The sequence below is a fragment of the Lontra canadensis genome, unplaced genomic scaffold (genome assembly GCF_010015895.1).
Source record: "Lontra canadensis isolate GAN:19392208 unplaced genomic scaffold, GSC_riverotter_1.0 scaffold3, whole genome shotgun sequence".
Classification (NCBI taxonomy): domain Eukaryota; kingdom Metazoa; phylum Chordata; class Mammalia; order Carnivora; family Mustelidae; genus Lontra; species Lontra canadensis.
The window spans coordinates 33,828,872-33,851,738 of NW_022630997.1; the positions used below are offsets into that span (position 1 = coordinate 33,828,872).

Below are 22,867 nucleotides of genomic sequence, written 5' to 3' on the forward strand. Positions count from 1 at the left end.
AGAGCGGCGGCGGCGGGAGGGGCGCGGGGCGGGGGCACTGGGTGGCGCGAGGGCGCTAAGCGGATGACACCGCTCGGATCCGCGCCGCTGGAGCGCTCCCGCTGGCTGTCAGAAGAGACCAATTAGTGAGCGCGGAGGTGAGGGGACCGGCTCCCAGCAGCGGGCGGAGCCGGGAGGGGTGGTGGCGAACTCCTCTCCCTACCACGCCCCCTTCGCCCAGGTCTGGAGCGCAGGCGCTGAGGGGTCCCCAGCTCCGCAGCGGGGAGGAGCGGGGAACAAGGGGGGACGGAGACGGTGTCTTCCCCTAGATGGCCCTGAGCAGGACACTGGAAAATCGGCGCTTCTTGGGGCTCCGCTGGAGGTTTCCCTTTTTATGAACTTCCACTGTGACTTTGAGGGAATTTGGCACTCTGAGCCTGATCATTCCGGGCTGTAAAAGGGCGGTAGGCAGGAAACAGACCTGCCTGAGACTGGAGGGGTCCCTCCCGGGAGGAAGAATGCGCAGAAGCGGGTGGATTGGCCGGGCCGGAGTGGCGCGTGCCCTCCAGGGCAAACAGATTCCAGGGATAGTGCCTCTGGCTTGGAGTGGGGGCTGAGATCAAAAGACAAAGAGGAGGGTTAGGAGAGGAGCAAATGGGGAGGGGTATCAGGCCCACCTCACTGGGATCCCCACTCTTTCCTGTCCTAACCTCCAGGCCCTGGATAGCTAATGTGGTCACTAGTGAGGGTCCACATATGTGGTGGGCATCAGGGAGGGTGTTCAAGTCACCGCTAAGGTGGGAGGTGAAAGTTACCAGGTAGCACACTGGCCTCACTCCCTATCCCCAGGGTCCAGTGGGTGCTGATGGAGAAGTAGCAGACCCACTCAAGCCTTGTAAGGAAGGATGAATGGCTTGAAGGCAGAATCAAGCCCCTCCCTGGGACCCACTTGCCAACAGAGCTGGCCAGCACAGGTATGGACTGCCCCGAGATGGGTGAGCTCCCCATCCCCGAGGGCATTTAGTCAAAGCAAGGTGCTGCTATGGGGGCCCCCGGACACTGAAAAGAAGGAGAAGCAGGTAAGCTCAGGAACCTTCCTGGTTGGTGGTAGCTTTTCCCTGGGCTGGGCACTCATTCTCTCACTCTGATATTGGAGTTTGGTTGGAGAAGCGGCCTGGTCTCTTCTACTCAGAGGAGGCACAGGGAGGTCACTTTAGGCCCAAACCTGGCCACTTCCCAGGATGGTCTTGGAAGGGTGTGTCCGCAGACAGAGGAAACACCTTTGGGTGCTTCCTGAAGAGGCCTCCACTGCTGGGGTCTTGGTATTCCTCCCCAGGGCCCTTCATCAGAGTAGAACATCACCCATCCCCCTGGGCCAACCCTCCTTGATCTACTGTTGGCAAGAGTTAGGGATTCAGAACAAGGAGATGAATCAGTAATCCCAGAGTGTTGGGCAATTTTCAGGCCCAGTTAACCAGAACCCTTCTTGAATCTCCATGGGTTTGGCCCTTTGGCTGGAAAATGCACTGTATTTTTTTTAACAATTTTTAAAAAATGCACTGTATTTTATTTATTTGAGAGAGAGTGTGCATGTGTAAGTGAGCTGGGGGAGAAAAAGAGAGAGGGAGAGGAGCAAACTCCCCACTGAGCATGGAGCTACTATGTGAGATCATGACTCGAGCTTAAACCAAGAGTCAGATGCTTAACCAATAGAGCCACCCACATGACCCTGGAAAATGCACTTTAAATTGCACAGACATTTCTGCATCTTTTGGTCACAAAATACTGGGACAAGGCCAAGGCAAGCTTTCACAAGTCTGCATAGAGATGAGGAGATTGGGGCTTTCTCTCAGTGACCCAGTGGGCCAGAGGCAGAGCAAGTGTGCCTGGGGCCAACATCTTGCCCATGTGCTGAGCAAAGCAGCTTTCTCTGTGGCCTGTCTGCCTCCTTCATCATCACTTGTTTCTGGTGCCTTGACTTCTCTGGCCTCAGTTCACTCAGTCAGCAGACTTGCACTAGAGAGGGATAGCAAAGGCACAGTCCCATGCTCTGTGTGAGTGTGTGTGTGTGTGTGTGTGTGTGTGTGTGGTCACCCATATTATCTCCTGTAACCAGTATGACCTCTTCTGATGCAATTGTCCCTGCTTTGGAAAGGAAGAAGTAAAGCACAGAGAGGGTAAGTCACTTGCCCAGTTTCACACCGCCGGTGAGGGACAGAGCCTAGAATCACATCCAGTTTGGGCCGGCTCCAAAAATAGTTGAAACTTTCCATGATAGAGGGAGATGACCCTGAAGCTACTGAAGCTTCAGCTCTGGGGCCCCCGGTTCACACATCTCTTCCATAGTCTACCTCTACTTGTGGTTTGCATCTATTTTTTTTCCTTAAAGAGGCCACCTCCCCTTTCAATTGTATAGGCTCAGATCTGCGAGAAGGACTAGCTGTCCTGGTTTGCCTGGGACTGAGGGGGTTTCCAGGGATGTGGGACATTCAGTGCTCAAATTAGGAAGGTCTGGGGTAAACCGGCACAAGCTGGTCTCTACAGATCGATCCCTGTCCACAGAACATTTGAGAACCTGGGAGAATAGCAGTAATTCATGGAGATTCTCATCATGGACCCTGGTCTTGACCTTTAGTGCAGAGGAGTGAGAGGCTCTGTGGAGGACTCAGTGTGTCATAGCTGGGAAGGGCTTGCCTGCTGTGAGACACACGGCTTGGCTCTCACCTGCCGATCCTGGGCAGCCTTGGACACGTTACCTTGTCCTCCACGTGTCTATTACCCTGGCAGGGTGCTGAGCTCCCTCTCTACAGGGCCTACTAGCTAAGGCAGCAAATCAATTTCACCTCTTGGTCCTGTCCTGACAGCATTTCCTCAGGTAGATTTACAATAGCTGGTCCAGCTGTCAGTAAGTGGGAATTCAAGTGTTAGTTGCCAGCCTGGGCATGGGAGTGTGTGCTTCCTCTAGCTGCCAACACACCAACCCAGGCTCTTACAGCCTCTTTGCCCCCATATGACCTACCTGAATGTGCTAAACCATGGAGCCTTGCTCCCTTGTGCCCACACTCGGACAGCTGCCCAACTTGTCCCAGCCCAGGTGAGGTCCTGACAACTGTCCTCTGTGGTTGTGGATCAGGGTGTACCCACCTGGCTGGAAGATGGTAATCTTTTGCCATAGCAGTGGGCTCTGGGGTTAGTAGCTGAGGGGTCTGAGAGCCTGGGACATCATCTACTCAGAAATGTGGCCTTCCCTGTCCCCTTGCTCTGTCCAGGCCAGGTGTAGGGTGGTTGTCTCCATTTTCTCTAGCATGTAGATGGGATTCTTCCCCTAACTGTCTAAGGTGCTGCCTGCCCCCCTAACTGAGGTACTAGGCAGGAGTCTGGGGCTGCCACCTGTTCCCCAGTACCCATCTCATTGGTACTAGTACCCACTGGTTCGGACTCCTGGGTTGTAATGCTGGCTCTTGGTCACTGACACTCACACACATGGGCAGAAGCTCCATCCTGATGTCACCTGTCTTCACGCCACATTACTCTCCTCTGCCATCCAGCCTGCCTCCTGGTTAAGTCTAGGTAGGGACACAGCAAAGAATGTCTTCTCCTCTAGAAGAGTTTTTCCCTCTGGCATCTTCTGCCCCCAAGAGGAATTGGTCCCTACTTGGGACATTGACAGGGTCTTTAAAAAAACTTTAGTGTTGTAATCTGTCTGCTTTGTTATCTCCCACGGAGTGCTGTGAACCAGTTAGAGCAGAGACGGTGTCATGCGTAGGTTTCTTCAGCATCTGCACAGTTTGTCACATAGTAGGTCCTCAGTGGGTAGTTGTTGACCAGCTGAAGGAGTGACTGAGTAATGAATGCATGACAAGGTCCCTGATGACGTCATAACTCTTGCTTCTTGATCCTAGTCAGTAGCTAATCGTCTGCATGCCATTGACATGCTCCTTCCCCCTCCATCCATCCTTAAGTGGGTAGACTGCAGTAGGCACGGTAGGCACGAGCATCCACTGAATGCCTCCTGAGCCAGGCAGGAGGCTAGTGTGTGAAGAGGCTGAGGGACAGGCAGCAGAGAGTGCTGGAGACTGCCGCACAGGGATACGTGCTCACACCCACAGTGTCTCTGAACACTGAGTTGACGGGGCCCCTGGGTGGCTCAGCTGCTTGAGTGTCTGCCCTCGGCTCAGGTCACGATCCCAGAGCCCTGTGTCTGGTTGCTTGCTCAACAGGGAACCTGCTTCTTCCTCTCCATCTGTCACTCCCTCTGCTGCTCCCCCTGCTTTGTGCTCTCTTATTCTTGCTCTCTGTCAAATAAATAAACAAATAAATAAAATCTTTAAAAATAATAATAAACACTGAATTGAACAAGTGACATGGCTGCCTTTTGATGTTTAGAAGAACCTATTTTTCTGTTCTGCTTTCCCACCTTCTGGTTCACACTTTGCAACTCCTCAGGGGCAGTGCGGTTTGACAGATTAAACAACAGATGAGCCGAAGATCTTTTCCAGAGGCAGAGCTGTTGATAACAAGTCTGCCAGTTGCCTCTGGACCTGTCCACATGGTACAAAGCTGCTAGTCAACAGGCAAGGTCCAGCCACTGCTTGGGACAGCAGACTAGAAGCTTGGACACATTCCCACCCTAGAAGTTTTATGATGCTGTGGAGTCAGTCAGGGAAGTCACGTGGGGGGTCCCTCGTGACCATTAGCCAGTCGGGGTGTGGCCTCTGCCGTGCTCCAGAAGGTGGTCTGCCTTGCACAGTTTGCCCCCAAATCAGCTCGGAGCCGAGTCAGCAGAGCGGGTGAGCATGGAGGGCTGTGAAGGGCATGCGGTGAGCCAGGGAAGAGATCGGTCCAGGAGGACCCTATCCTGAATGGCGGTGGGGACGGGGCCGAGAGCTGGATTCTTGTAGTTTGGTGGAAGCAGGTCTGTGACCACCATTCAGCTTTTCTATTTCAGAGCCAGGCACTTCTTGTTTTCTTAGTCTCCCCAGCAGCCCTGTGTGACAGGGGGTCAGCTTCATTTTACAGGTGGGGAATCTGGGGCTCCAAGAGGACACCTGACCTGATGTCACCCAGTCGGCACCTGACAGGACCCTCATTTGAACCCACATCTGTGAAGCCTGTGCTCTGTCACCTATGTCATGTGTCCTCCGCAGCCAGGGGGTTGCCATGGGGACTGCACACTTTCCCTAGTGACACTAGTGCCAGCAGCCACTCTGTCTAGGTTCTTCAGGGAGTCAATTAAGGGCAAAATAAGAATTCGAGTTTTACAAATTCGAGTCACTTCTGGATGTTTGGAGTACTCATGGGATCCCCAGCAGTCTTTTTTTCTTTTTTAAGATTTTATTTATTTATCTGACAGATAGATCACAAGTAGTTAGAGCAGCAGGCAGAGAGAGGGGGAAGCAGGCTCTCCACCGAGCGGAGAACCCAACGCGGGGCTCGATTCCAGGACCCTGAGATCATGACCCGAGCTGAAGGCAGAGGCCCAACCCACTGAGCCCAGGCACCCCAGGATCTCCAGTAGTCTCAAATAACCTTATTCATCAGACGTTCCCCATAGACTCGATCTACCCTTCGAGAGTGACGTTCTTCATGGTGCAACTTCTGGAGGTGACATCCCACAGGGGAGAGAGTGGGAAGGAAAGGTTTTGGCCTTTGGCCAGCCTCCAGGTCTGCATGGGAATCTCTGCTTGGGAGAGGGTCTTACACTTTCCCTCACTTCCCAGAGGAAGAAGAGATGGGGAGTTGGAGGGCGGCAGGCAGGAGCAGGGCCCTCAGCTCCCTTTTGTGCCTCCCACTTTTGGCCTGGGCTGCTCTGAGGGGCTGGTGTCCCTGAAGGTCCTTGCCCATCCTACCTGGGGCTGGTCTCCCTGTAAGCCGGGGGCTCAGAGCTGCAGGTGCTGCATTCCTGCCCCACAGACACCCTCCTCCTTTCCCCAGTGGCTGGCTGTGTCCTCTTTTTATTTGTGTACACTAAGAAACTGGTCTTTCCTGCCGACAAGGACGCTGAGGCTCCTGGGGCTTGTGCTTTCTTGAGCATAAGGTTAGACTTCGCTCAGTGGTGGACACACAGCCTCTGAATTGTTCTTCCTGGCTGACTCTCAAGCACACATGTCTAGTTAGGTGTGAGTGTTTTCCTTACCTGTGTCTTGCACAGTGGGGGTGGGGTTGGTGGTGATGGAGAGGAGAGGGGAAGGACTGGGGACAAGGATGTGGAATAGTCAGCTGTCTCCCTGCTGGTAGCTGCGTGGTGACCCTTGTCAAGGGGGTTCCTGGTGAGGGTCTGTCCCAGCACAGGAATGTGCACCATGGGCCTGTGTCCACAGCCCACCCAGCTACCAAGTCTGTAAGGCCACTCCGCTGGTACGCAGAACCCTTTAATTCCTCTCCTCTGTGCCTTGCCGATGGCCCTGCCTTGGTTCTAGCTCATTCCATCTCCTCCTAATGGCCCTTTCTCTCTGCATTCCCTCCTGCTTGCAAATACGTCGGGCTCTTCATCGTCCTTAGGTTAAACTTCCAGCATCTAATGACAGTCTGGACGCCCCAGATGGAATTCTCTGCTTTCCCTTTGTCCCCTGATCCTGCTGTCCAGTTGCTGGGAATTCTCCTCACTCAAGTCTTCTGCCTGGCCTTGACTGCTCCCTTCTTCACCCTCTGCCCCACACAGGCACACGTACACACACACACACACACACACGCACACATGCACACATCTACACATGCTTGTACTTATGCACACACATCCCTTCTCCAGCTGGAACTCTCCCCTAACTCAACTCAAGCGTCAGGTCATCTTTTCCCTCCCTCTCTGGGCATGTCCCTCTGTTTCTGCCCCAGTGCTCACACCACAGTGCCTCTTAGCCCGCAAGGACCACATTGGTTCATGTCTGAGCCTCAGAACCTAGTGCTGTCTGACCATTGCCTACTGCGGGGATAGGTGAGTGGAATGAACCAGCCCATGGATGCAGCCTCCGAAATGGAAGTGAAAGGTTTGGCCGACGGCAAAGTAAGGGTTATGGCTGGCCCTGGGACTGCTGTCCCCAGAGCTCCGTGCCAGAGAACCTCTGCCCACCAGCCTTGCTCCTGGTGGGCCTGGCACTCACAGACTTGGCTATGGGGGAGGCATGGGGAGGGGTTTCTCACCTTGCCAGGAGAATCAGATAAGAAGGAAGCTTTACAGAGAGATAAGCCTCTTAGACCTGGGCCATCTGTTCCGTCTGAGTCACAGCTCCAGAGCCGGGGCTCATTGTGGGCAGAAGCTCAGCCCTGGGGGAGGGCAGGGAAGGCAGGGACTTCCTGAAGCTAGTCCTGTGTGCCAGCCCCTTTGTGGGCCCTTTACATTCATTTGTATGCGGGAGCCTCCTGTCAGCCCTCCAAATGGGTCCTGGGCTCTGCAGTTTACAGAAAAAGGAACTGACTTGCCCAGGTCACACAGAAAATCCTGGACAGGACTGGGATTTGAGTCCTGTTGTGTCAGACCAAGACCTTTGCCATTGTTAGTAGTGCCACTCCCCCTTTTCAGAGTTAGATTTTGCTGTGATGAAGGGGTGGCCTGCAGGAGAGGTTTCGGGGGACGGGTCTCCTCTAGCAGAAAGCTGTGGCTCAGGCCCCATTGTTGACTTTCTCAAACTGGGATGTGCCATGGGTTTTATGCATTTATTTATTATTTGTGAGCTTTGGTGTTCTTTCCAGCAGACTCACATCAGGAAGTTAGGAAGGGTTTCCTCCAGGGGCCATCGGGTGTGGGATGGATAAAGGCTATGCATATCTCAGGACGTCGGAGCCTCTGCAGACTTGGCCTCTGCTCTTGCGGGCCTGTTACCCTGCACCCTAGCAGGCTCTAAATTGTCTGGATCTGCAGCTGCTCCACGTCACAGTGGAATCTTGACCGTCCACACTGGAGGGGCCAGGTGGGGACTCAGACCAGGTGGGCTGGACCTGAATAGCTCTTAAAGTTGGTGGCACAACTGGGACTGGCCTCTGGGAATTCCAGAACTTTCTCAGGGCCCTTCCTGCCCAAGGTGAATCCCTCCAACTCCCAGCTCACTGCTATGAAGGTTGAAAAGGGTAGTGAAACCCACTGATGCCGGTGACTGAAGGGTCTTCCCTGGAGGGTTTTTTTTCTCTCTGAACTTTACAAGCCAGCATGAACCTAGAGAAGCTAACTTACTTGTTCAAGGTCCCACAGCAAGACAGGCATTCCAGAGTTTTGACCTTAGTATTCATGTTGTGGTTTTCAGAAAATTCTGGTTTAGGTTTTTCTAAAAGGCATTATGAGTACAGTCTAACACGGCAGGCAAGAAATGTTGTGTCTTTAAGAGAAGAGGTTCGTGGTTCATGGGCAGAAACTTCCATGGGCCAAAGCTCTTGACATTTTTGCCATCAGCCCCAGCTTCAAAAGGAGCATCCTGGGAGAACCCGAGACTTCTGGATGTCTCGGGCACTGGGCATGAGGGTCTCAGCAGCATGCAGCCTTGTCTGGGGAGCATTACACTTGCGGAAGAGCCCCAGGTACCACCCAAAGCCGGGACTCTGGCTTGAAGTTACACAGTCTGCAGATCCTCACACGGCGACCTGGGAAGGTGGTGGTGCAGACAAGATAAGAGCCAGAGAGGCAGGCAGAATTGGGGTGGAGAAAGGAGACAACACAAGCAAGGTTCATTTCTAGGCACAAAGAGTTTTTAAAAATCAAGGCAAGAAGGTTATCTCCTTCCCGGAGGCCCAGAAGGGATCTTTCATGGCAAATATGACTGGTTCAGTTTATTTTAGTAGCATCAGCAAGAAATCTGATTTACCGGCAGAAGATGGAGAGAAGGCGGCTTATGAGCTAAACTGGCTCCGTCAAGAGCACAGTCCACTGAAGCTGACGGGTCTGGGAGGCGTGGTTCTGATGGCCGCGGTAGGAGGGTGCACCTACATGTCCTCGCAGGCCCTCGGAGCCCTCGGGCTCTCTCCTCCCAGAGAGCATGTTGCAGGCAACGTGTGTCTCAAAGCTATGTTTGCATCTTGACAGACCCGTTCCACTTATGGGAGGAATAATGCACAAGAAAAAACCCCTCAGGCATCAAACTGTTCTTTATAGTTTGGTTTTGAATACCAGAAAAAAATTTCTGAAAGCAAGCTGAATATTGTGTGGTGGAGAAATAGTATGTTAGTATTGGTATCTTACAATGGCACATGGCTAGTGGTGATAAAACCCTGTGATTATGAAGACTAGGTAGCAACAGGAAGAAAAATGCTCATGATGTAATGTTCATTTTAACATGAAAAAAATGAGATACAATAAAAATGAAACATGGTTGCATTAAGATAAAAACAAAAGAAACAAATGAGAAGAGTTACTAAATTGCTGTGATGGGATTATTCTTTTTTTTTTTTCTCCTTCAGTTTCCAGATTGTTACCATGTGCAAAGTGGTGTGAGAGTTGAAAACAGAATCTGGAACCAGAGGGTTTGGTTTCAAAGCCCTAGCTTTACCACCTGCTTACTAGCTGGGTGACCAACCTCTCTATGCTTTGGCCCCTCATCTGTAAAAGTGGGGACAGTAATAGCATCTAACTCTTAAAATTATTGTGAGTTAGCAGATGTAAATGCTATACAATAATTGCTATATAGCTACTGACTATAAAAAATAAATTTAATTATCATAAATTATGCATGGCCTCATATCTTAACCATAAATCTGTGCTAGTATTGGTGTGGTTTTCTTTGTATTTTTTTTTCCTTATTTGAAAGTGCTTTCATCTTCCAAATGTGATTGTCACAGTACTATACAGTGTGAAATTATCTTTTCTATTAATATCATGTTGCGAGGATTTTTCACTAGCATTTCTGATGGAGGACCATGATTCCCGAACCCTATTTCCACCCCCTGTCCACCTCCTTCAGATCCCCAAGACTCTCTTCTCTGGTTCCTACAATAAATACAGTGGTTGACTTATTGCAAATATAGTTGCAATTCTCCACCCTGTTTTGACAGGGTGTCAAAGGTGACAGTTGTACCTTCTCCACCAAGATATGGAATCTATTTCTCTGCTCCTTCAAGCTGGGCTGCCCTGGTGACTTGCTTTGACCAAATGAATGCAGCAGAGATAAAGCTGGGCCAGTTTTGAGGCCTCAAGAAGCCTGGGGTGCCCTCATTCACATAGGTGGAACCCTGCAGCTTCTGTGAACAAGTTGGAGCTAGCCTGTTGGAGGAGAGACCATGTGGAACAGGGTCCAGGTGCCGGACTGAGACCATCCCACATTTGCAGATCACCAACCCCCAAACATGTAAGAGGGCCCAGCCAACATCACCATAGCTGAAGAACTGCTCAGCTGACCTGTAGATTCGTGGAAAATACGAAATACATGTTGCTTTGGGCCACTGAAGTTGGGAATTTTTTTTAAAGATTTTATTTATTTAAGAGAGAGATAGGGAGAGAGAGGATAAGCAGGGGATGGGGCAGAGGGAGAGGGAGAAGCAGACTCCTCACTGAGCAGGGAACCCGATGCAGTACTCGATCTCAAGACCCTGAGATCATGACCTGAGCTTGCCCCGGGAGTGTTTTGTTATGTAGCTATGGCTCATAAGTATAACCCCAAGGAAGCAGGCTACTGCTATGAGAGCTTCTGATCGACTGACCCACTGGACAGGACAGACAGGGCACCCTCTTCACCTCCTCCCTTCCAGGGTCCATGGTACTGGCCCTGTGTCCACCCAGGTGTCACCCAAAGTCGCCAAAACCCTCAAGTCATCACACTCGTGGTCCTCAGTGGGTAATCTTAGTCTCTGCAGTTTGGGCCCCTTCCCAAAGATAAGGACAACCCCATAGTAGGGGAGAATTTCTCTGGGCCCATCCCACCCTGTCTCCTTACTGTGGGTCAAGTAATTTTGCTTGTCTTCAAAACAGGGAAGGTGGAATGGAACTCTTGGGTTCCAGGCCGTCTGTGGGAGGGGCAGGTACATGCTCATGCTCCAGGGGTCTTCCAGAAAGACTTCCTAGCCTTCCCCCCAGAGCTTTCTCATCAACAGCCTCAGAACACCTGGATGGAAAGTGACCTAATAGAGGCCCCAGGTGGGGCCTAAACTGCTGTCATTCTGCCCCTGCCTCACCTTGATGTCCCTCAAACTCCAAGAGAGTTCACAAATTGAACACTCCATCAAAAAAAAAAAAAAAATGCTGCCATGATATGCTGCCATACAGATTTATACAAAACTTTTCAACTACTTTGAAAGAGCTTTTTTTTTTCTTTTTTGGCAAACTGGTAAATGCAGTAAATTTAGCAAATTGGTCATTCATTCAGCCCATCGATTTTGGGTGTTGGTTTTGTGGAACTGACCCAGAGTCCTGTGCCTGCCACTTTCAGTAATGCCCACAGGCCTAGCACTGCACTTGCATATGAAGCAAGGCCCTGGAAAGATGTTTGAAGAGTGGTGTGTATCGTAGCTGGTGGTGTCAGCTCAGGGACATCCTCTAGGCACACTCAGTTATTTTCTCCTCGGACAGACAGGTGTACAGACACTCATATGTCAGGGAAGAGGAGTAGAGAGGCCAAATTCCCCGAGCTTGGCTCCCCCAGTCCCTCTGCTGTTGACTGGGCAGTATTGTGTAAGCACCAGGGTCGGGCCTGGAAAATGGCGGGTGGGACCACCTTAGGCTTTGGTTTTCAGTGTGGAAATCTCTGGCCTCCTTCAGGTGCCCTGGCAAGGCTCCGACTTCCTCCACAGCAACAGTAGGATGTGTTGATGGGGTACTCGGTGACAGGCTAACACCTGCCTTTATAGTCACGACCTCACTGACTCCTTACCCGAGCCTGGCATGGTAAATTCTAGTATCATACCCTTTCACAGGTGAGGAGACTGAGGCTTATCAGAGCTGGGTGACATGTTCAAGAGCACGCAGCTAGCAGGTGGTGGAGCTGGGATTCCAGCCCAGAAGGTGCTCTGCTTTGGGGCAATCTGAGGTCTTGGGCATGGGCATTTCTTCTGGAGCTCACTGCAGGAAAGCTGCTCTCTATGGAGGAGGCAATTTGTTGCAGTGGAAAGAGGTGGATAGACACGGGTTCCTGGCTCTGCCTCAGATTCTTTCTGAGTCTCAGTTTCCCAATCTGTAAAAGGAGGACAATGCTTCCCTGGGGTGGTTCTGAGGATTTAAATGAGATTATATAATAGGGACCTGTACGCTCTTTATGTTCGAAGTTGTTTGCAAGTTTCTGCAATTGAATTAAAAAATATATTTTTAAATTAAAAATATATAATTTTATATGTGTGTGTGTGTGTATATATATATACACACACACAGAGAGAGAGAGAGAGAACTCCAGAGTCAACATGGAAGTTATGCACCTAGATTATTCTAAAGTGTTGAGTCACTAACAAAACAGCTGCCCTTGTACTGTGCTCAAGGAGTTAACCTAGCTGTTTCTCCTAGGAACTGTGTGTTTGTGCGTGTGCACGTTTGCGTGTCCGTGTGTGTGTGTGCGTGTGCGTGTGTGCACATCCTTAACTTCTTTTTACAGCCTGTGAGTACATCCTGGGGAGGGGTTTGGGGATGAGCTCACTCAGCAGGGAAGGACTCTACCTCTCTCTTCCCTAGGGTTTTGCCTTATTTATTTCGTGGAAACACTCCTCCCCCTCCTCCTCCTCTTCCTCCTCCTCCTCTTCCTCCACCACCACCACCACCACCACCACCACCACCACTGGCTGGGGCCTCAGCAGGGAGCGGAGCCACAGTCTGTCAGTTAGTGACTTACTCTCACCTCTCCTGGGCGGGTACTTCACACTTGGGTCCAGTGTGTGAGTACTGGTTATTTTTATCCCACCCCAAATTCATGTGATGCCAGTTTGGAAGGAGGGGCTGTCAGCTTCTCCAGAGAAGTGGCCTGATACTAAGCTATCCTGTCTCCCTCCCTTCTTCTCCTTCACACCCAAGCTCCCCTGGCACAGGACTCTCAGTAGTTGGCTGTGGGTGGGTTGGAGGCTCTAACTCCGGTCATGGGCTCCGTGGGCCATGCCCCCGGGGGAGCCAGCATGAATGGGGCCTGCTCAGACCCCTGGGAGGGACTTTAGGCTACAGAGAGTAGGGGGCAGGAGCCCTGGATTAGTGTCAGGTCTGTGGCTCAAGGCTCTGCTGCTTTCCCCTGTGTACTCTGCCTGCTCCGGGCCATGGGGCCCTTCTACTGAAGGCCAGTGGAAGTCTAGTGGTGCTAACTGCACACTGGGACCAGGCAACCGCCATGCATGCACCAGCAGGCACCCAGCCTAGGCCAGTGCTGGAAACTGGGGGTCTGCAGGCCCCCTTGGGCTTGTCTCCTTCAGCATCCAGTGCCCCCCTGCCAGGCCTTATGGGAGAGGGCAGTCTTGTTCCTCAAGACCTCACCCTGGCATGGAACCCAGCTCTGCACGTCCAGCTTGTACCCTGGGACTCTCTGAACCTGTGAATCCCATTCCCCTACTGATCACCTTTTTTCAGTCAAATGCTCTTCCCCTGAGCTATACCCCCTCTTGATCACCTTTTTTCATGTGCCAACTCATGAGGTCAGCCTTGCCTTGGGTGGTAGCTTCTGTGGACACCCCCTGACTCACCAGCCTCTCTTCTGTCTTCCATGGCCCCTTCTTGCCCATCTCAGGCCCCCATGCCTGCTGCTACCTCTGCCTGAACACTCCCCTCCACATTCCTCCTTCAGACTCCTTGCCTTTCTTCAGGTCTCAAATGTGGCCTCTTCTGATGTCACCCACCCAGGGTAGGGGTTGTTCCTGGTATCATTTCAAATCGCATTCTGTTCTTTCTCTTGACAGAAGGTATTTGGTTCAAAATGATTACTTCTTTGACTTTTATTGGCAGGGAGGGTATGGTTCTCTGCATTAGACAGGAAGTTCCATGAGGCCAGGGTCACATCTGCTGTGGCCCCTCCATGTCAGGCACAGCTGGGGGCTGACCCACATGTACCACCTGTCCCATGGCCTCCCCAGAAGCTTTTCTTAACCATCTGGACAGGGCGCTGTGCTTACCTTTCCGGGTCGTCAGGGCAGGGTTAGGAACTCGGGAACAGCACAGTCTGCGTTTCCAGGGCCTGCTGAGATGACTAGAATTTTTTCTCCCTGAGGGTGGACACAGAGGGGCAGAGACCCTTCCTTAGGAGACACCATGGGATTGGGATCTGTGAAGGAATGACTTGAATATGTCTTCACTCCCAAGGTGCAGGGGTCAGGAGTATTTATTCAAGGAAAATCAGGATGGGCCAGGCTATGGGAGGGCCGAGGGGGGAAGGGTAGGCCTGGGGGTGATTATTATTATTTTTTTTCCAGAAAGAACAAAATCTGTGTGGGCAGCTACCGTCTTCCTCACGTTCCTGTCCAAAAAACAACACCATCGCTCAAAGTGTCTATGCCCGTTAACTCAGTATTCTCCCTTTGGCCATCTAGCCTAAGAAAATAATCTTAAATACAAGACATGTTTGATATTACAGATATGCTTTTTACCACATGCGTAAAACAGTGCAACGTTGTGAACCATCTAAATGTCGAAGCATGAAATTCATCGTAACACATTCACTGGATGGCATGTTATACCTCCAAATATTACTTAAATAACACATGTTGGAGCCTATGCCAGCAATGCTCCTAAATGGACCAGAGACTTTATGGGGAAAGGTATTTATCTTCAACGAGCTGTCATTGAGGTAACAGTGGCAGCCTCTCACATGGCCCCAAATCCGAGGTCTGGTAGACTGCATTGCTTTGGACTGTGCCGACGAGCAATTCTAATCACTGTTTCCCATATTACATATGCAGCAACGTTCATGGCAAAAACTTTAGAAAACCGATACTTCTTATGATCGTAAAGCTCAGAGACTATGGCTGTTGATATTCTGGTGTAAATGCTTCCAGAATAATTTCAATCATAAGTATCTTTGGTGATTATAATAATACAGTGATAACAAAAGAGATACAGCATTGAACATATAGAGATATATCAATTTCAAGAAAGAAAATGCTTGCCTGCAATATTAAAAAGAAATAAAAGGTTGAACATGGTATTCTTGAGTCATGAAGGTATGGGTGTGTTTTGCCCCATCTCTATACATGTCTGTATCCCCAACTCCAATAAATGTTAAAATAACCATAATTGCTAATAATAATAATAATGATAATCATAGTAATAGGCATGGTCTAGTGGAGGCAAGAGAGAGGCAAGAGAAAAAGCTCAAAATAGTTACTTGAAACAAGAAAGGCAGGAGACTAAAATATGCATATCCACAGAGGTGCGAGGAATATCTCCCCTACTTGCAAACACACAAAACATGTCCCCTCACCGCACCCCATGCATCCGCTCTGCTGCGTCTGCTGCACATGGTTGCTGTGCATGAGATCTGACGATGTTCAGACTCCGACAGTCCACTCTTCCAACTTCCTGTCCTGAAAGCATGATATGCGTACAGCAGAGTGGCTCCAGCATTTCTAGCTAGGTAGGATTCAGGTGCAAGAATCAGTCTTGCCGGGAAGTTGTGTGCTTGTAGTAATCACATCACTTTCTATATAGCTTGTGTGTGTGTGTGTGTGTGTGTGTGTGTGTGTGTGTGTGTTAGGGGAGCTGGGGTTATGGATGTAGATCGGGTGGTGCTGCCACTGTGGAGAGAGGTGCCACAGATTTCGGAGGGTGAGCCTGTCTTTCCAGCCCCAGGCCTGCCTCCTGGGGGCCTTGCCCTCGGGAGTTACCTGATTCCAACCTCCCCAGGCCCTGCCTTCCGCTCAGGAGCCGGCACCCCAGGAGAGGGCCCTACCTTCTGTGGAGAAGATGGAGAAGCAGAGGAGCAAGATGCAGAGCAGCCTGGAGACAACTAGAAGCCTCATGGCGGGGTGGCCAGAACCTCACGTCCCGGGGAGAGAGCTGTGCTGCAGAGGTCCTCCTGGGGCCGCCTCAGACTTTTATAGGGTGACACAGTAAGGTGTTTCCCAATGGGCAGGGCACCACAGGCAGCCCTGGAATTCTCATAAAGGGTAGAGTCAGCCGCTCCCAAGAGGAAAAAACCAGCTTTTCAAGAATGTGAGAGTATTTAGTGAACTGTAACACGCAGAGCTATAAATGCCCAGCCCTGGGAGCTCCCAGCACCGGCCTCAGTGGTCAGAGTGGGAAACTCCCACCAGGGAAGGGCCACTTTCTAGTGTTGAACGTTAACTTTTACTGTCAGTAATTATCCCATCAAACACATATCTTCCTGATCATTCCTAAGATGAGGCTGGGAGGGCCATAAAACCCTTTGCGAAGCCTCAGGGAAGAGTGTCAAGATATCTGTGAAATGTAGGGAGCAGAGAGCCTGGAATCAGATGACCTGGGTTTGAGTTCTTTGCCATCTAACAGCACTGCGACCTTGCACTTGCCATGAAATGCCTCTGAGTCTGCTTCCCATTGGTGAGATGGACACAAGCCTGAATGAGCACGCGTGTGTGAGGGGCCATGAATGACACGGTGAAGAGCCATGAAGGAGGTGGGGCTGCAGCTGGACCTTGACAGATGCTTAGGATGAAATGAAAAGGCGCTTCGGGTACAGAGTTAGCCTGAGCAAATGTACGGAGGAAGGAAACATCTTACAAGGGCAGGTGTAAGGAAGAGTCCGCCATCAACACCTACTAACTGGACATATTCTGTGGGCTAGGATGTGCACAGGGGATGCTGAAGGCTCTGCGCCTGGCCTCAGGGAGCCTCTGTTGGTGGAGACAGCCGTGCAGATACACAGAATTGTGTTTGCCCTTGTGGTAATGTCCTAATGTCCTTCTAACCATCTCTCTGGTTTCCAGCTTCCAAGGGCACATGGGAAGAAGCCAGTATCCGGTTCCATTACCAGGGATCTTGCTGGTTCCTGACAGCCAATGCACACATTCCCTGCTGTCAGAGCCTGGCCAGTGGGGAGCTTCACTGGCCCTCCTCTCTGGCTAGAGATTAGATATACGATTTAAACCCCATGCTCAGATAGCTTGGTGAGCAAATTGGTAGCTGGGGATGTTTTTGAAAGTCAACTCTTAACACATTTGCAGAAACTGTAAAAGCAATCCACACAAAGCAACTGGCTGGGCCACTGGGCTTAAGGACCATATATCTTATCATGGGAGTCACCTGTCCAGCCCCTGCCCGATTCCCTGTCCAGGCTGTGTTCTGAGCAGGCAGTGGCCGTGGAGGAGGGTGTGGTCGGGAAGACGCCCCAGAGCCGACCAGGGACAACTCCGGAGCTGGAGCCTGGGAGAGACTTCCAAGCAGCCCATGTTGGAAAGAGGGCTGGGAGCAGTGTGGGTTGGATCCTGAGGCTGCACTTGCCAGCCAGCACCCTGTTCTCACTTAGATTGAACATTACAGACCCATAAGCTCCACACAGTTTCCTAAAGACGTTTCCTGACATTAGAATTGCATCCGTGGTCCACATCAAGGACGAGCACCACTATTTTATTTATTTTGATGTGAGGTCATTTGGGGGGGCCCCACTGAGTTCTCTGCACAACCACACACCTTTGGGCTGCCATTCCCCCATTATCTGTGGTTGTAACAGGTACTTTTTGCTTTTGGCAGACTATCATCGGAGCAGAAAAGAGCAACTTCCTGCCGAAGGGGGGCAGGGATTAGGCCAGAACTTAAAACTAACTCCAGTTGCTAAGCAGTGGTGCAGAAACTAGACTCTCAGGCTAGTAAAGGGGGAGATGTGTCTGGACCCAGTGGACTTGGGTAATTTTCCCAGGCCCCTCAGCCCCGCAGCTGTGGAGCCAGAAACAGATGTTAGGTTCTCAACACGTTTTTTTTCTCACCACAGATTACAGATCAGGGCCAGAGCTGGCTATCTCCAGGGTTCTTCTGTTCCTTATCCACTCACACGTACAATTCACAGATTTGCAGGTGTTCCGGGAAACGATATGTTTAAACAGAAGAATAGATTCAGATGTCAGAATTCCACCGTGCTTCGTAAATGCTTATGAGAACTTACTGAAGCAAGCTAGGCCCGCACGAATTTAAATAACACAGGGTATAGAGTTTCGGTTCCACCCAGGTCCCCCACAGGTCCCCCCACCCCCTTACCCAGAGACACTGTTCACAAATTCTCACCTGCTTTTTTTAACATTTCAAAGATAGCTATCAACTTATTACTTTAAAAAAGGAAGAAACACCTTGGGCTCTTTAGAATATTTGAAATCTCATGTTGAGTTGAGGGAGGTGAAAATGAGAAGCGTTTTAACAGGAACACCTACCTGTTAGTTTTTAAGCTTATGCCGTTTGGGTACAAAAATAATATTTGAGTCTTTGAATTATTTCTAAAGATGATTTTGAACACTTGCAAGCCTTCCTGAGAAAACTCAGAAACACACCTAACGCGAAGGGGAATTTATAAGGAAGGAAGTATTTTTAAGTCAAACTTGTGATTTCTATAGTCAATTAGGAAAATGCCTGAAGCGTCCCCACCTTTTACAGGTAGAGCATTTTTGGCCGGAGTACCCACACTTTACTCTTCACCTGTGTGATGCTTTCTTCCAAAGATGTTTTATGAACCTGCAGTTGATCAGAAATGACTCTCCTGCCTTTATTTGCTTAGTAAACTGCAGACCAGTTTTTATAGTAGGAGGGGCCAGACACTGGAGCGATCCTATTTAACAACCCCCGCACCCCCCACCAAGCTCAAGGATACAGATCTTGTATTTCCAGCTTGCAACAGGGGAAAATGAGGTTTTCTTTCATCTCACAAAAAGACTTGTGGTAACTTCTTATCTGGAACCAGGTCTGCCTGACTCCAAAGCTGAGTTTCTTTTCTAACATTGACTCTATGAGAGCTCACAAGTAGTTGAAAATGTTCATCTTACATGCCACCCCCAAACTGTACAATAAACCAATAGCTTCCTCCATGTTTTACAGTTGATCCGAACTTCCTCAAAAGCCTCCAGCTCCCTGGGTCTTCCCTGCCTCCTGCTCCTGGAATAAGATGGTAAATCCAGGATCTGTCCCTTTTACTCCTGCCATCACTGGTTCCCTGGGTTCTCACAGATGCCATGTACCCTCCCTCTGTCCCCTCCCCTGTGGTGTGGACTGTTTACCCCTAGCCATGGCTGTGGGCTACCCCGCCTCACCACAGTGCGTGCCAGTAGGCCCGGGGCTCCTCCATGGAAATCATGCTGGAAGGTCACCTTTTCCATACCACCAAGGCACCTGGGGACACTAGCAGGCACTGTCTTTTTTTTTTTATCCTGCAGCCACTTATGTTGGTAGTGGAGTACTTCTGAAGCCACTGACAGGAATACTCCCTTGGCTGCTTTCCTATCTCTGTCTCTTGTCTCTGCAGCTCCTGACCCTTTGCCCCCATCACCTCACCCTCACCCCGTGGTTTCAGCCTGCAGTGGGGGGACCAAGGACCCCTGTCTGCAGTTTCTGTCTTCCTCCCTCCCCCTACCCCCTAGAGTCACAGGGTCCAGGCTCTAACCAGAGCTTTGCCACGTTTTAGCTTGTGTGACCCTGGCCAAATGACTCAGCCTCTTTCTCAGTAAGAGAGTAGCTGAAGCTCGAGAGAAACATCTTTCTGAGAGGGTAACGCTGAAGTGTCGTGCTATATGAAAACAACTATTAGACTAGGTGGTCCACTGCCAGGAGAGGGGGGCAGAGTTTCCTTCCCTTTGTCAACAGCATCCTATCTCCAAAACATACCTTCCACTTGTGTTCAAGGATGTATGATGCTTCTTTAATGCAGAACAATGGTTGTCTTTTGTTGCATTTCATAGCAGATTTTTATTTATTTTTTTAAAAAATTTTTTTAATTTATTTGACAGACAGAGATCATAAGTAGGCAGAGAGGCAGGCAGAGAGAGAGAGGAGGAAGCAGGCTCCTCGCGGAGCAGAGAGCCCGATGCCGGACTCGATCCCAGGACCCTGAGATCACGACCTGAGCCGAAGGCAGAGGCTTAACCCACTGAGCCACCCAGGCACCCTCATAGCAGATTTTTAAAAAGCACACTGAAATTCAGGTCTAAATGACTTAAGAGCAGGCCCATTTATAAACGTGAAGCTGGACTAAGAGGGTAAGGGCCAGGAGAGCAATTGCCAGAGACTTGGGCAGCGAGGGCACGAGGAATGCCAAAGTCGGTCACTTTTGCCAGCACTTGCGGCTGGGAAGCTGCAGGTGGAGTTGGACGGGTCCTGTTTGCCAGCATCTGCTCTGTGCTTTGCAGGTTTAGCAGCAGGCTTCCCAGAAGAGAGGTGTCTCCTTCCCAGATTCTCACCCCCACACCCAGCACCACCAGGTCAGCGTGGATGAGCAAGGTGCTGCTGGAGCGCTGCGTCCTGAGGGAAACTTCAGGCCTGTTGTTGCAGACACAGCATGGGCAGGGCTAAGGGGACCTTGAAGGCTCTGAGTCTGGTTCGTCTGAGCAGAGATGTGCCAAAGGCCACAGAGTAGAGAGATGTTCTGCGTTCTGGGTCTTTCCACTAAGTTCCTAAAACCTGAAAAACTTCTTTAAAGTGTTCCAATGTTCTTTCCATTAAAAAAAAAAAAAATTGCTTAGGGGCAGCTGTAATACATTGACGAAGATACAGAACACCCGTTTTCTATCAAATACCCATTTTTTTCTGCTGCTCAGAACTAACAGTGAAAATCTTGGCATAGTTTCCAACTTCTTTGTAGATGACTCCTCTACTGAAATGCAGTAGTGAGCGATCTCCCTCGTTTCTGAGGCACCCAGTACAGTCAGGGAGACCATTTGTGAGCACACACAGTCACAAACACATTTGGTTTGCAAGCAGAGAAGGCTGAGGTCTCAGCAAAGCCACGCAGGATTCCTCCTGATGCTGCACACAGGGGCTCCCCAAGCACTCCCCCTTCTCACAGAGGTGAGGAGCCCCCTCCAGCCCTCAGCCCTGTGCTGGGAGTGGACACCTACATTCCTGTGGGCACTCACACAACTGCCCCCTTTCTCCGAACTCCCGGAGCAATTAGCCTGGATATGTTTTTGTAGTTTCTAGAAAATGACTTCACAATTACCTTGGGTCATTATTTGCTATTTCTCATATTTTAACTACATGGTACCTAATAGAGGGCTCAATAAGCATTTGTTGACTTGATTGCTTAGTAACAGTGACTTGTGTGCTGCCTGGGTGGCTCAGTGGGTTAAAGCCTCTGCCTTTGGCTCAGGTCATGATTTCGGGGTCCTGGGATGGAGCCCCGTGTTGGGCTCTCTCCTCAGCGGGGAGCCTGCTTCCCTCTCTCTCTGCCTGCTATGATCTCTGTCAAATGGAGAAATAAAATCTTAAAAAAAAAAAAAAAAAAGTGACTTGTATTTGGGCCCTAAGTTCCCCCACCTGCAGTTAAGGGCTTCCGCCTGCAGCATTCACTGCCCAAAGGCCAGCAGGGCTTGCAACCTTTGCTCACCGTCAATCCCTCCCGGCTGCCACACACTGCCTCTGTCCATCAAAGGCTGTTTTATAGACTTTCAAGCCCAGCTATGATGTCGGGGAAGAAACTTCCTCATTCATCCTTGTTTCTCCCCACAGTTGGTGCTGAGTTAATTCCTCCTGAGTACCAAACTGAACAAACCTGTACAATCCCTTGCTCGCTTTATGAACAGTCAGATCACATCAAACCACCAATGCTTTCCCTCTCAACTTCTACTGATTTCTCCTGTTTGGAATCTTCTGCATTGCTGGGAAATCAGTCCCTTTAACCTCCAAGGTGCACATAACTGGGTGGGGCTAGGTTTGTACTGTCTTGTAAAGGATTCCCCTATGAATCATCAGTAAAAGTTCCTACAATTAGGGCGCCTGGGTGGCTCAGTCCGTTGGCCGTCTGCCTTTGGATCAGGACATGATCCCAGGGACCTCGATTGAGTCCCACATACAGTTCCCTGCTCTGTGGGAAATCTGCTTCTCCCTCTGCCCTGCTTTCCATTCGGTTCTCTCCATCTCTCTCTCTCAAATAAATAAAAATCTTTTAAAATAAAAAGTTCCTACAACTATGGAAAGATAACCCTTCAGATATCTGTTCTTACAGGACAATTATTAGAAAGGAATAAGCCAACCACTGAAAAATAACATTTTAAATCCTAAAACTTCACTGATTTTAAGGTAGTTTTGCAAAAAAACACACACAAACACACAAAAACCCACACAAACAAAAAAACACCTAGTTTTAGTATCTGAAGAATGGTAATCATGAAGTTAAACACACATTAAACACCCATGAAATTAAACACACATTTCAGAAATGAAGTGTGAAAAATACAGCATCTTGGAATTGAGGTAACATGACTAATGAGCAAGTAAGTTAAGAAATATAACACCCTTCCTGTGAAATCATCATATGAGCCTTGTTCCACCACGCTCTGTGACGCTATGTAAAACCACTCTGGGGCATATATGTGAATAGTCCAGGTGGACAGGTAATCAGGCAACTTTTACAAAGTGCTCATGGAAAGTAGGTCTTATTTTCAAAAGTTGTTCCTCAAATTGTGCGCTCATCTTTGAGTATGAATGTCAATGTGGTCTTGCTAAAAAGTATCAATTCTCTATTTCTAGATCCAGGGAGGTTGCCATACCCTTCCCCCAACCGACCTATGAGACTCTGGCCCCGTAGGAGGATAGCAAGCTATGAGCGAGGCAGAATGAAATGCTAAGTTCAGACAGGATGAGATTGTGCAGCACCTGCCCTCATGCTAACTGGCCAGAAGAGCCCGTATAATCCCTCCTCCCCCATCAGACCTCTAATTAATTTCACCTTTGCTTCTGGCACAATATGCTCCTTTTGTAGTTTTCAAGTGTCAGTACTGGGGGAATTTTCTCCAGCTTCCTGAACAGCTTCTTTACAAAAGGCCAAGTCTTCAAGGTCATAGCTTCATCTTTTCCTGAAAAATGGCTTCCATTCTGACTGCTAGCTAAATTGAGTACATTTAGGGAGCA

At 49.9% G+C, this 22,867-nt stretch overlaps 1 protein-coding gene across 1 annotated transcript; it reads right to left on the reverse strand.

Annotated features, from left to right (window-relative positions):
- Nucleotides 1–8,186: 8,186 nt before the first annotated feature.
- CUNH10orf99 (chromosome unknown C10orf99 homolog) lies at nucleotides 8,187–16,043 on the reverse strand. The gene is made up of 3 exons (XM_032877952.1): nucleotides 15,738–16,043; nucleotides 13,966–14,055; nucleotides 8,187–8,547 (listed from the first exon to the last, which is right to left on the reverse strand). Exons 1-3 carry the CDS (start codon nucleotides 15,805–15,807, stop codon nucleotides 8,462–8,464), a joined length of 246 nt encoding a protein of 81 aa, XP_032733843.1. The 5' UTR covers nucleotides 15,808–16,043; the 3' UTR covers nucleotides 8,187–8,461.
- Nucleotides 16,044–22,867: the final 6,824 nt, after the last annotated feature.

What these genes read in the sequence shown, in the direction of transcription:
- CUNH10orf99 (XM_032877952.1), bottom strand. Translation starts at nt 15,807, where the DNA reads ATGAGGCTTCTAGTTGTCTCCAGGCTGCTCTGCATCTTGCTCCTCTGC. An exon ending in CTCCATCTTCTCCACAGAAG is followed by an intron (nt 14,056 to 15,737) that starts GTAGGGCCCTCT and finishes GTCCACCCTCAG; the next exon opens with GGAGAAAAAATTCTAGTCAT. An exon ending in TGCCCTGACGACCCGGAAAG is followed by an intron (nt 8,548 to 13,965) that starts GTAAGCACAGCG and finishes CCACCTTCCCAG; the next exon opens with GTCGCCGTGTGAGGATCTGC.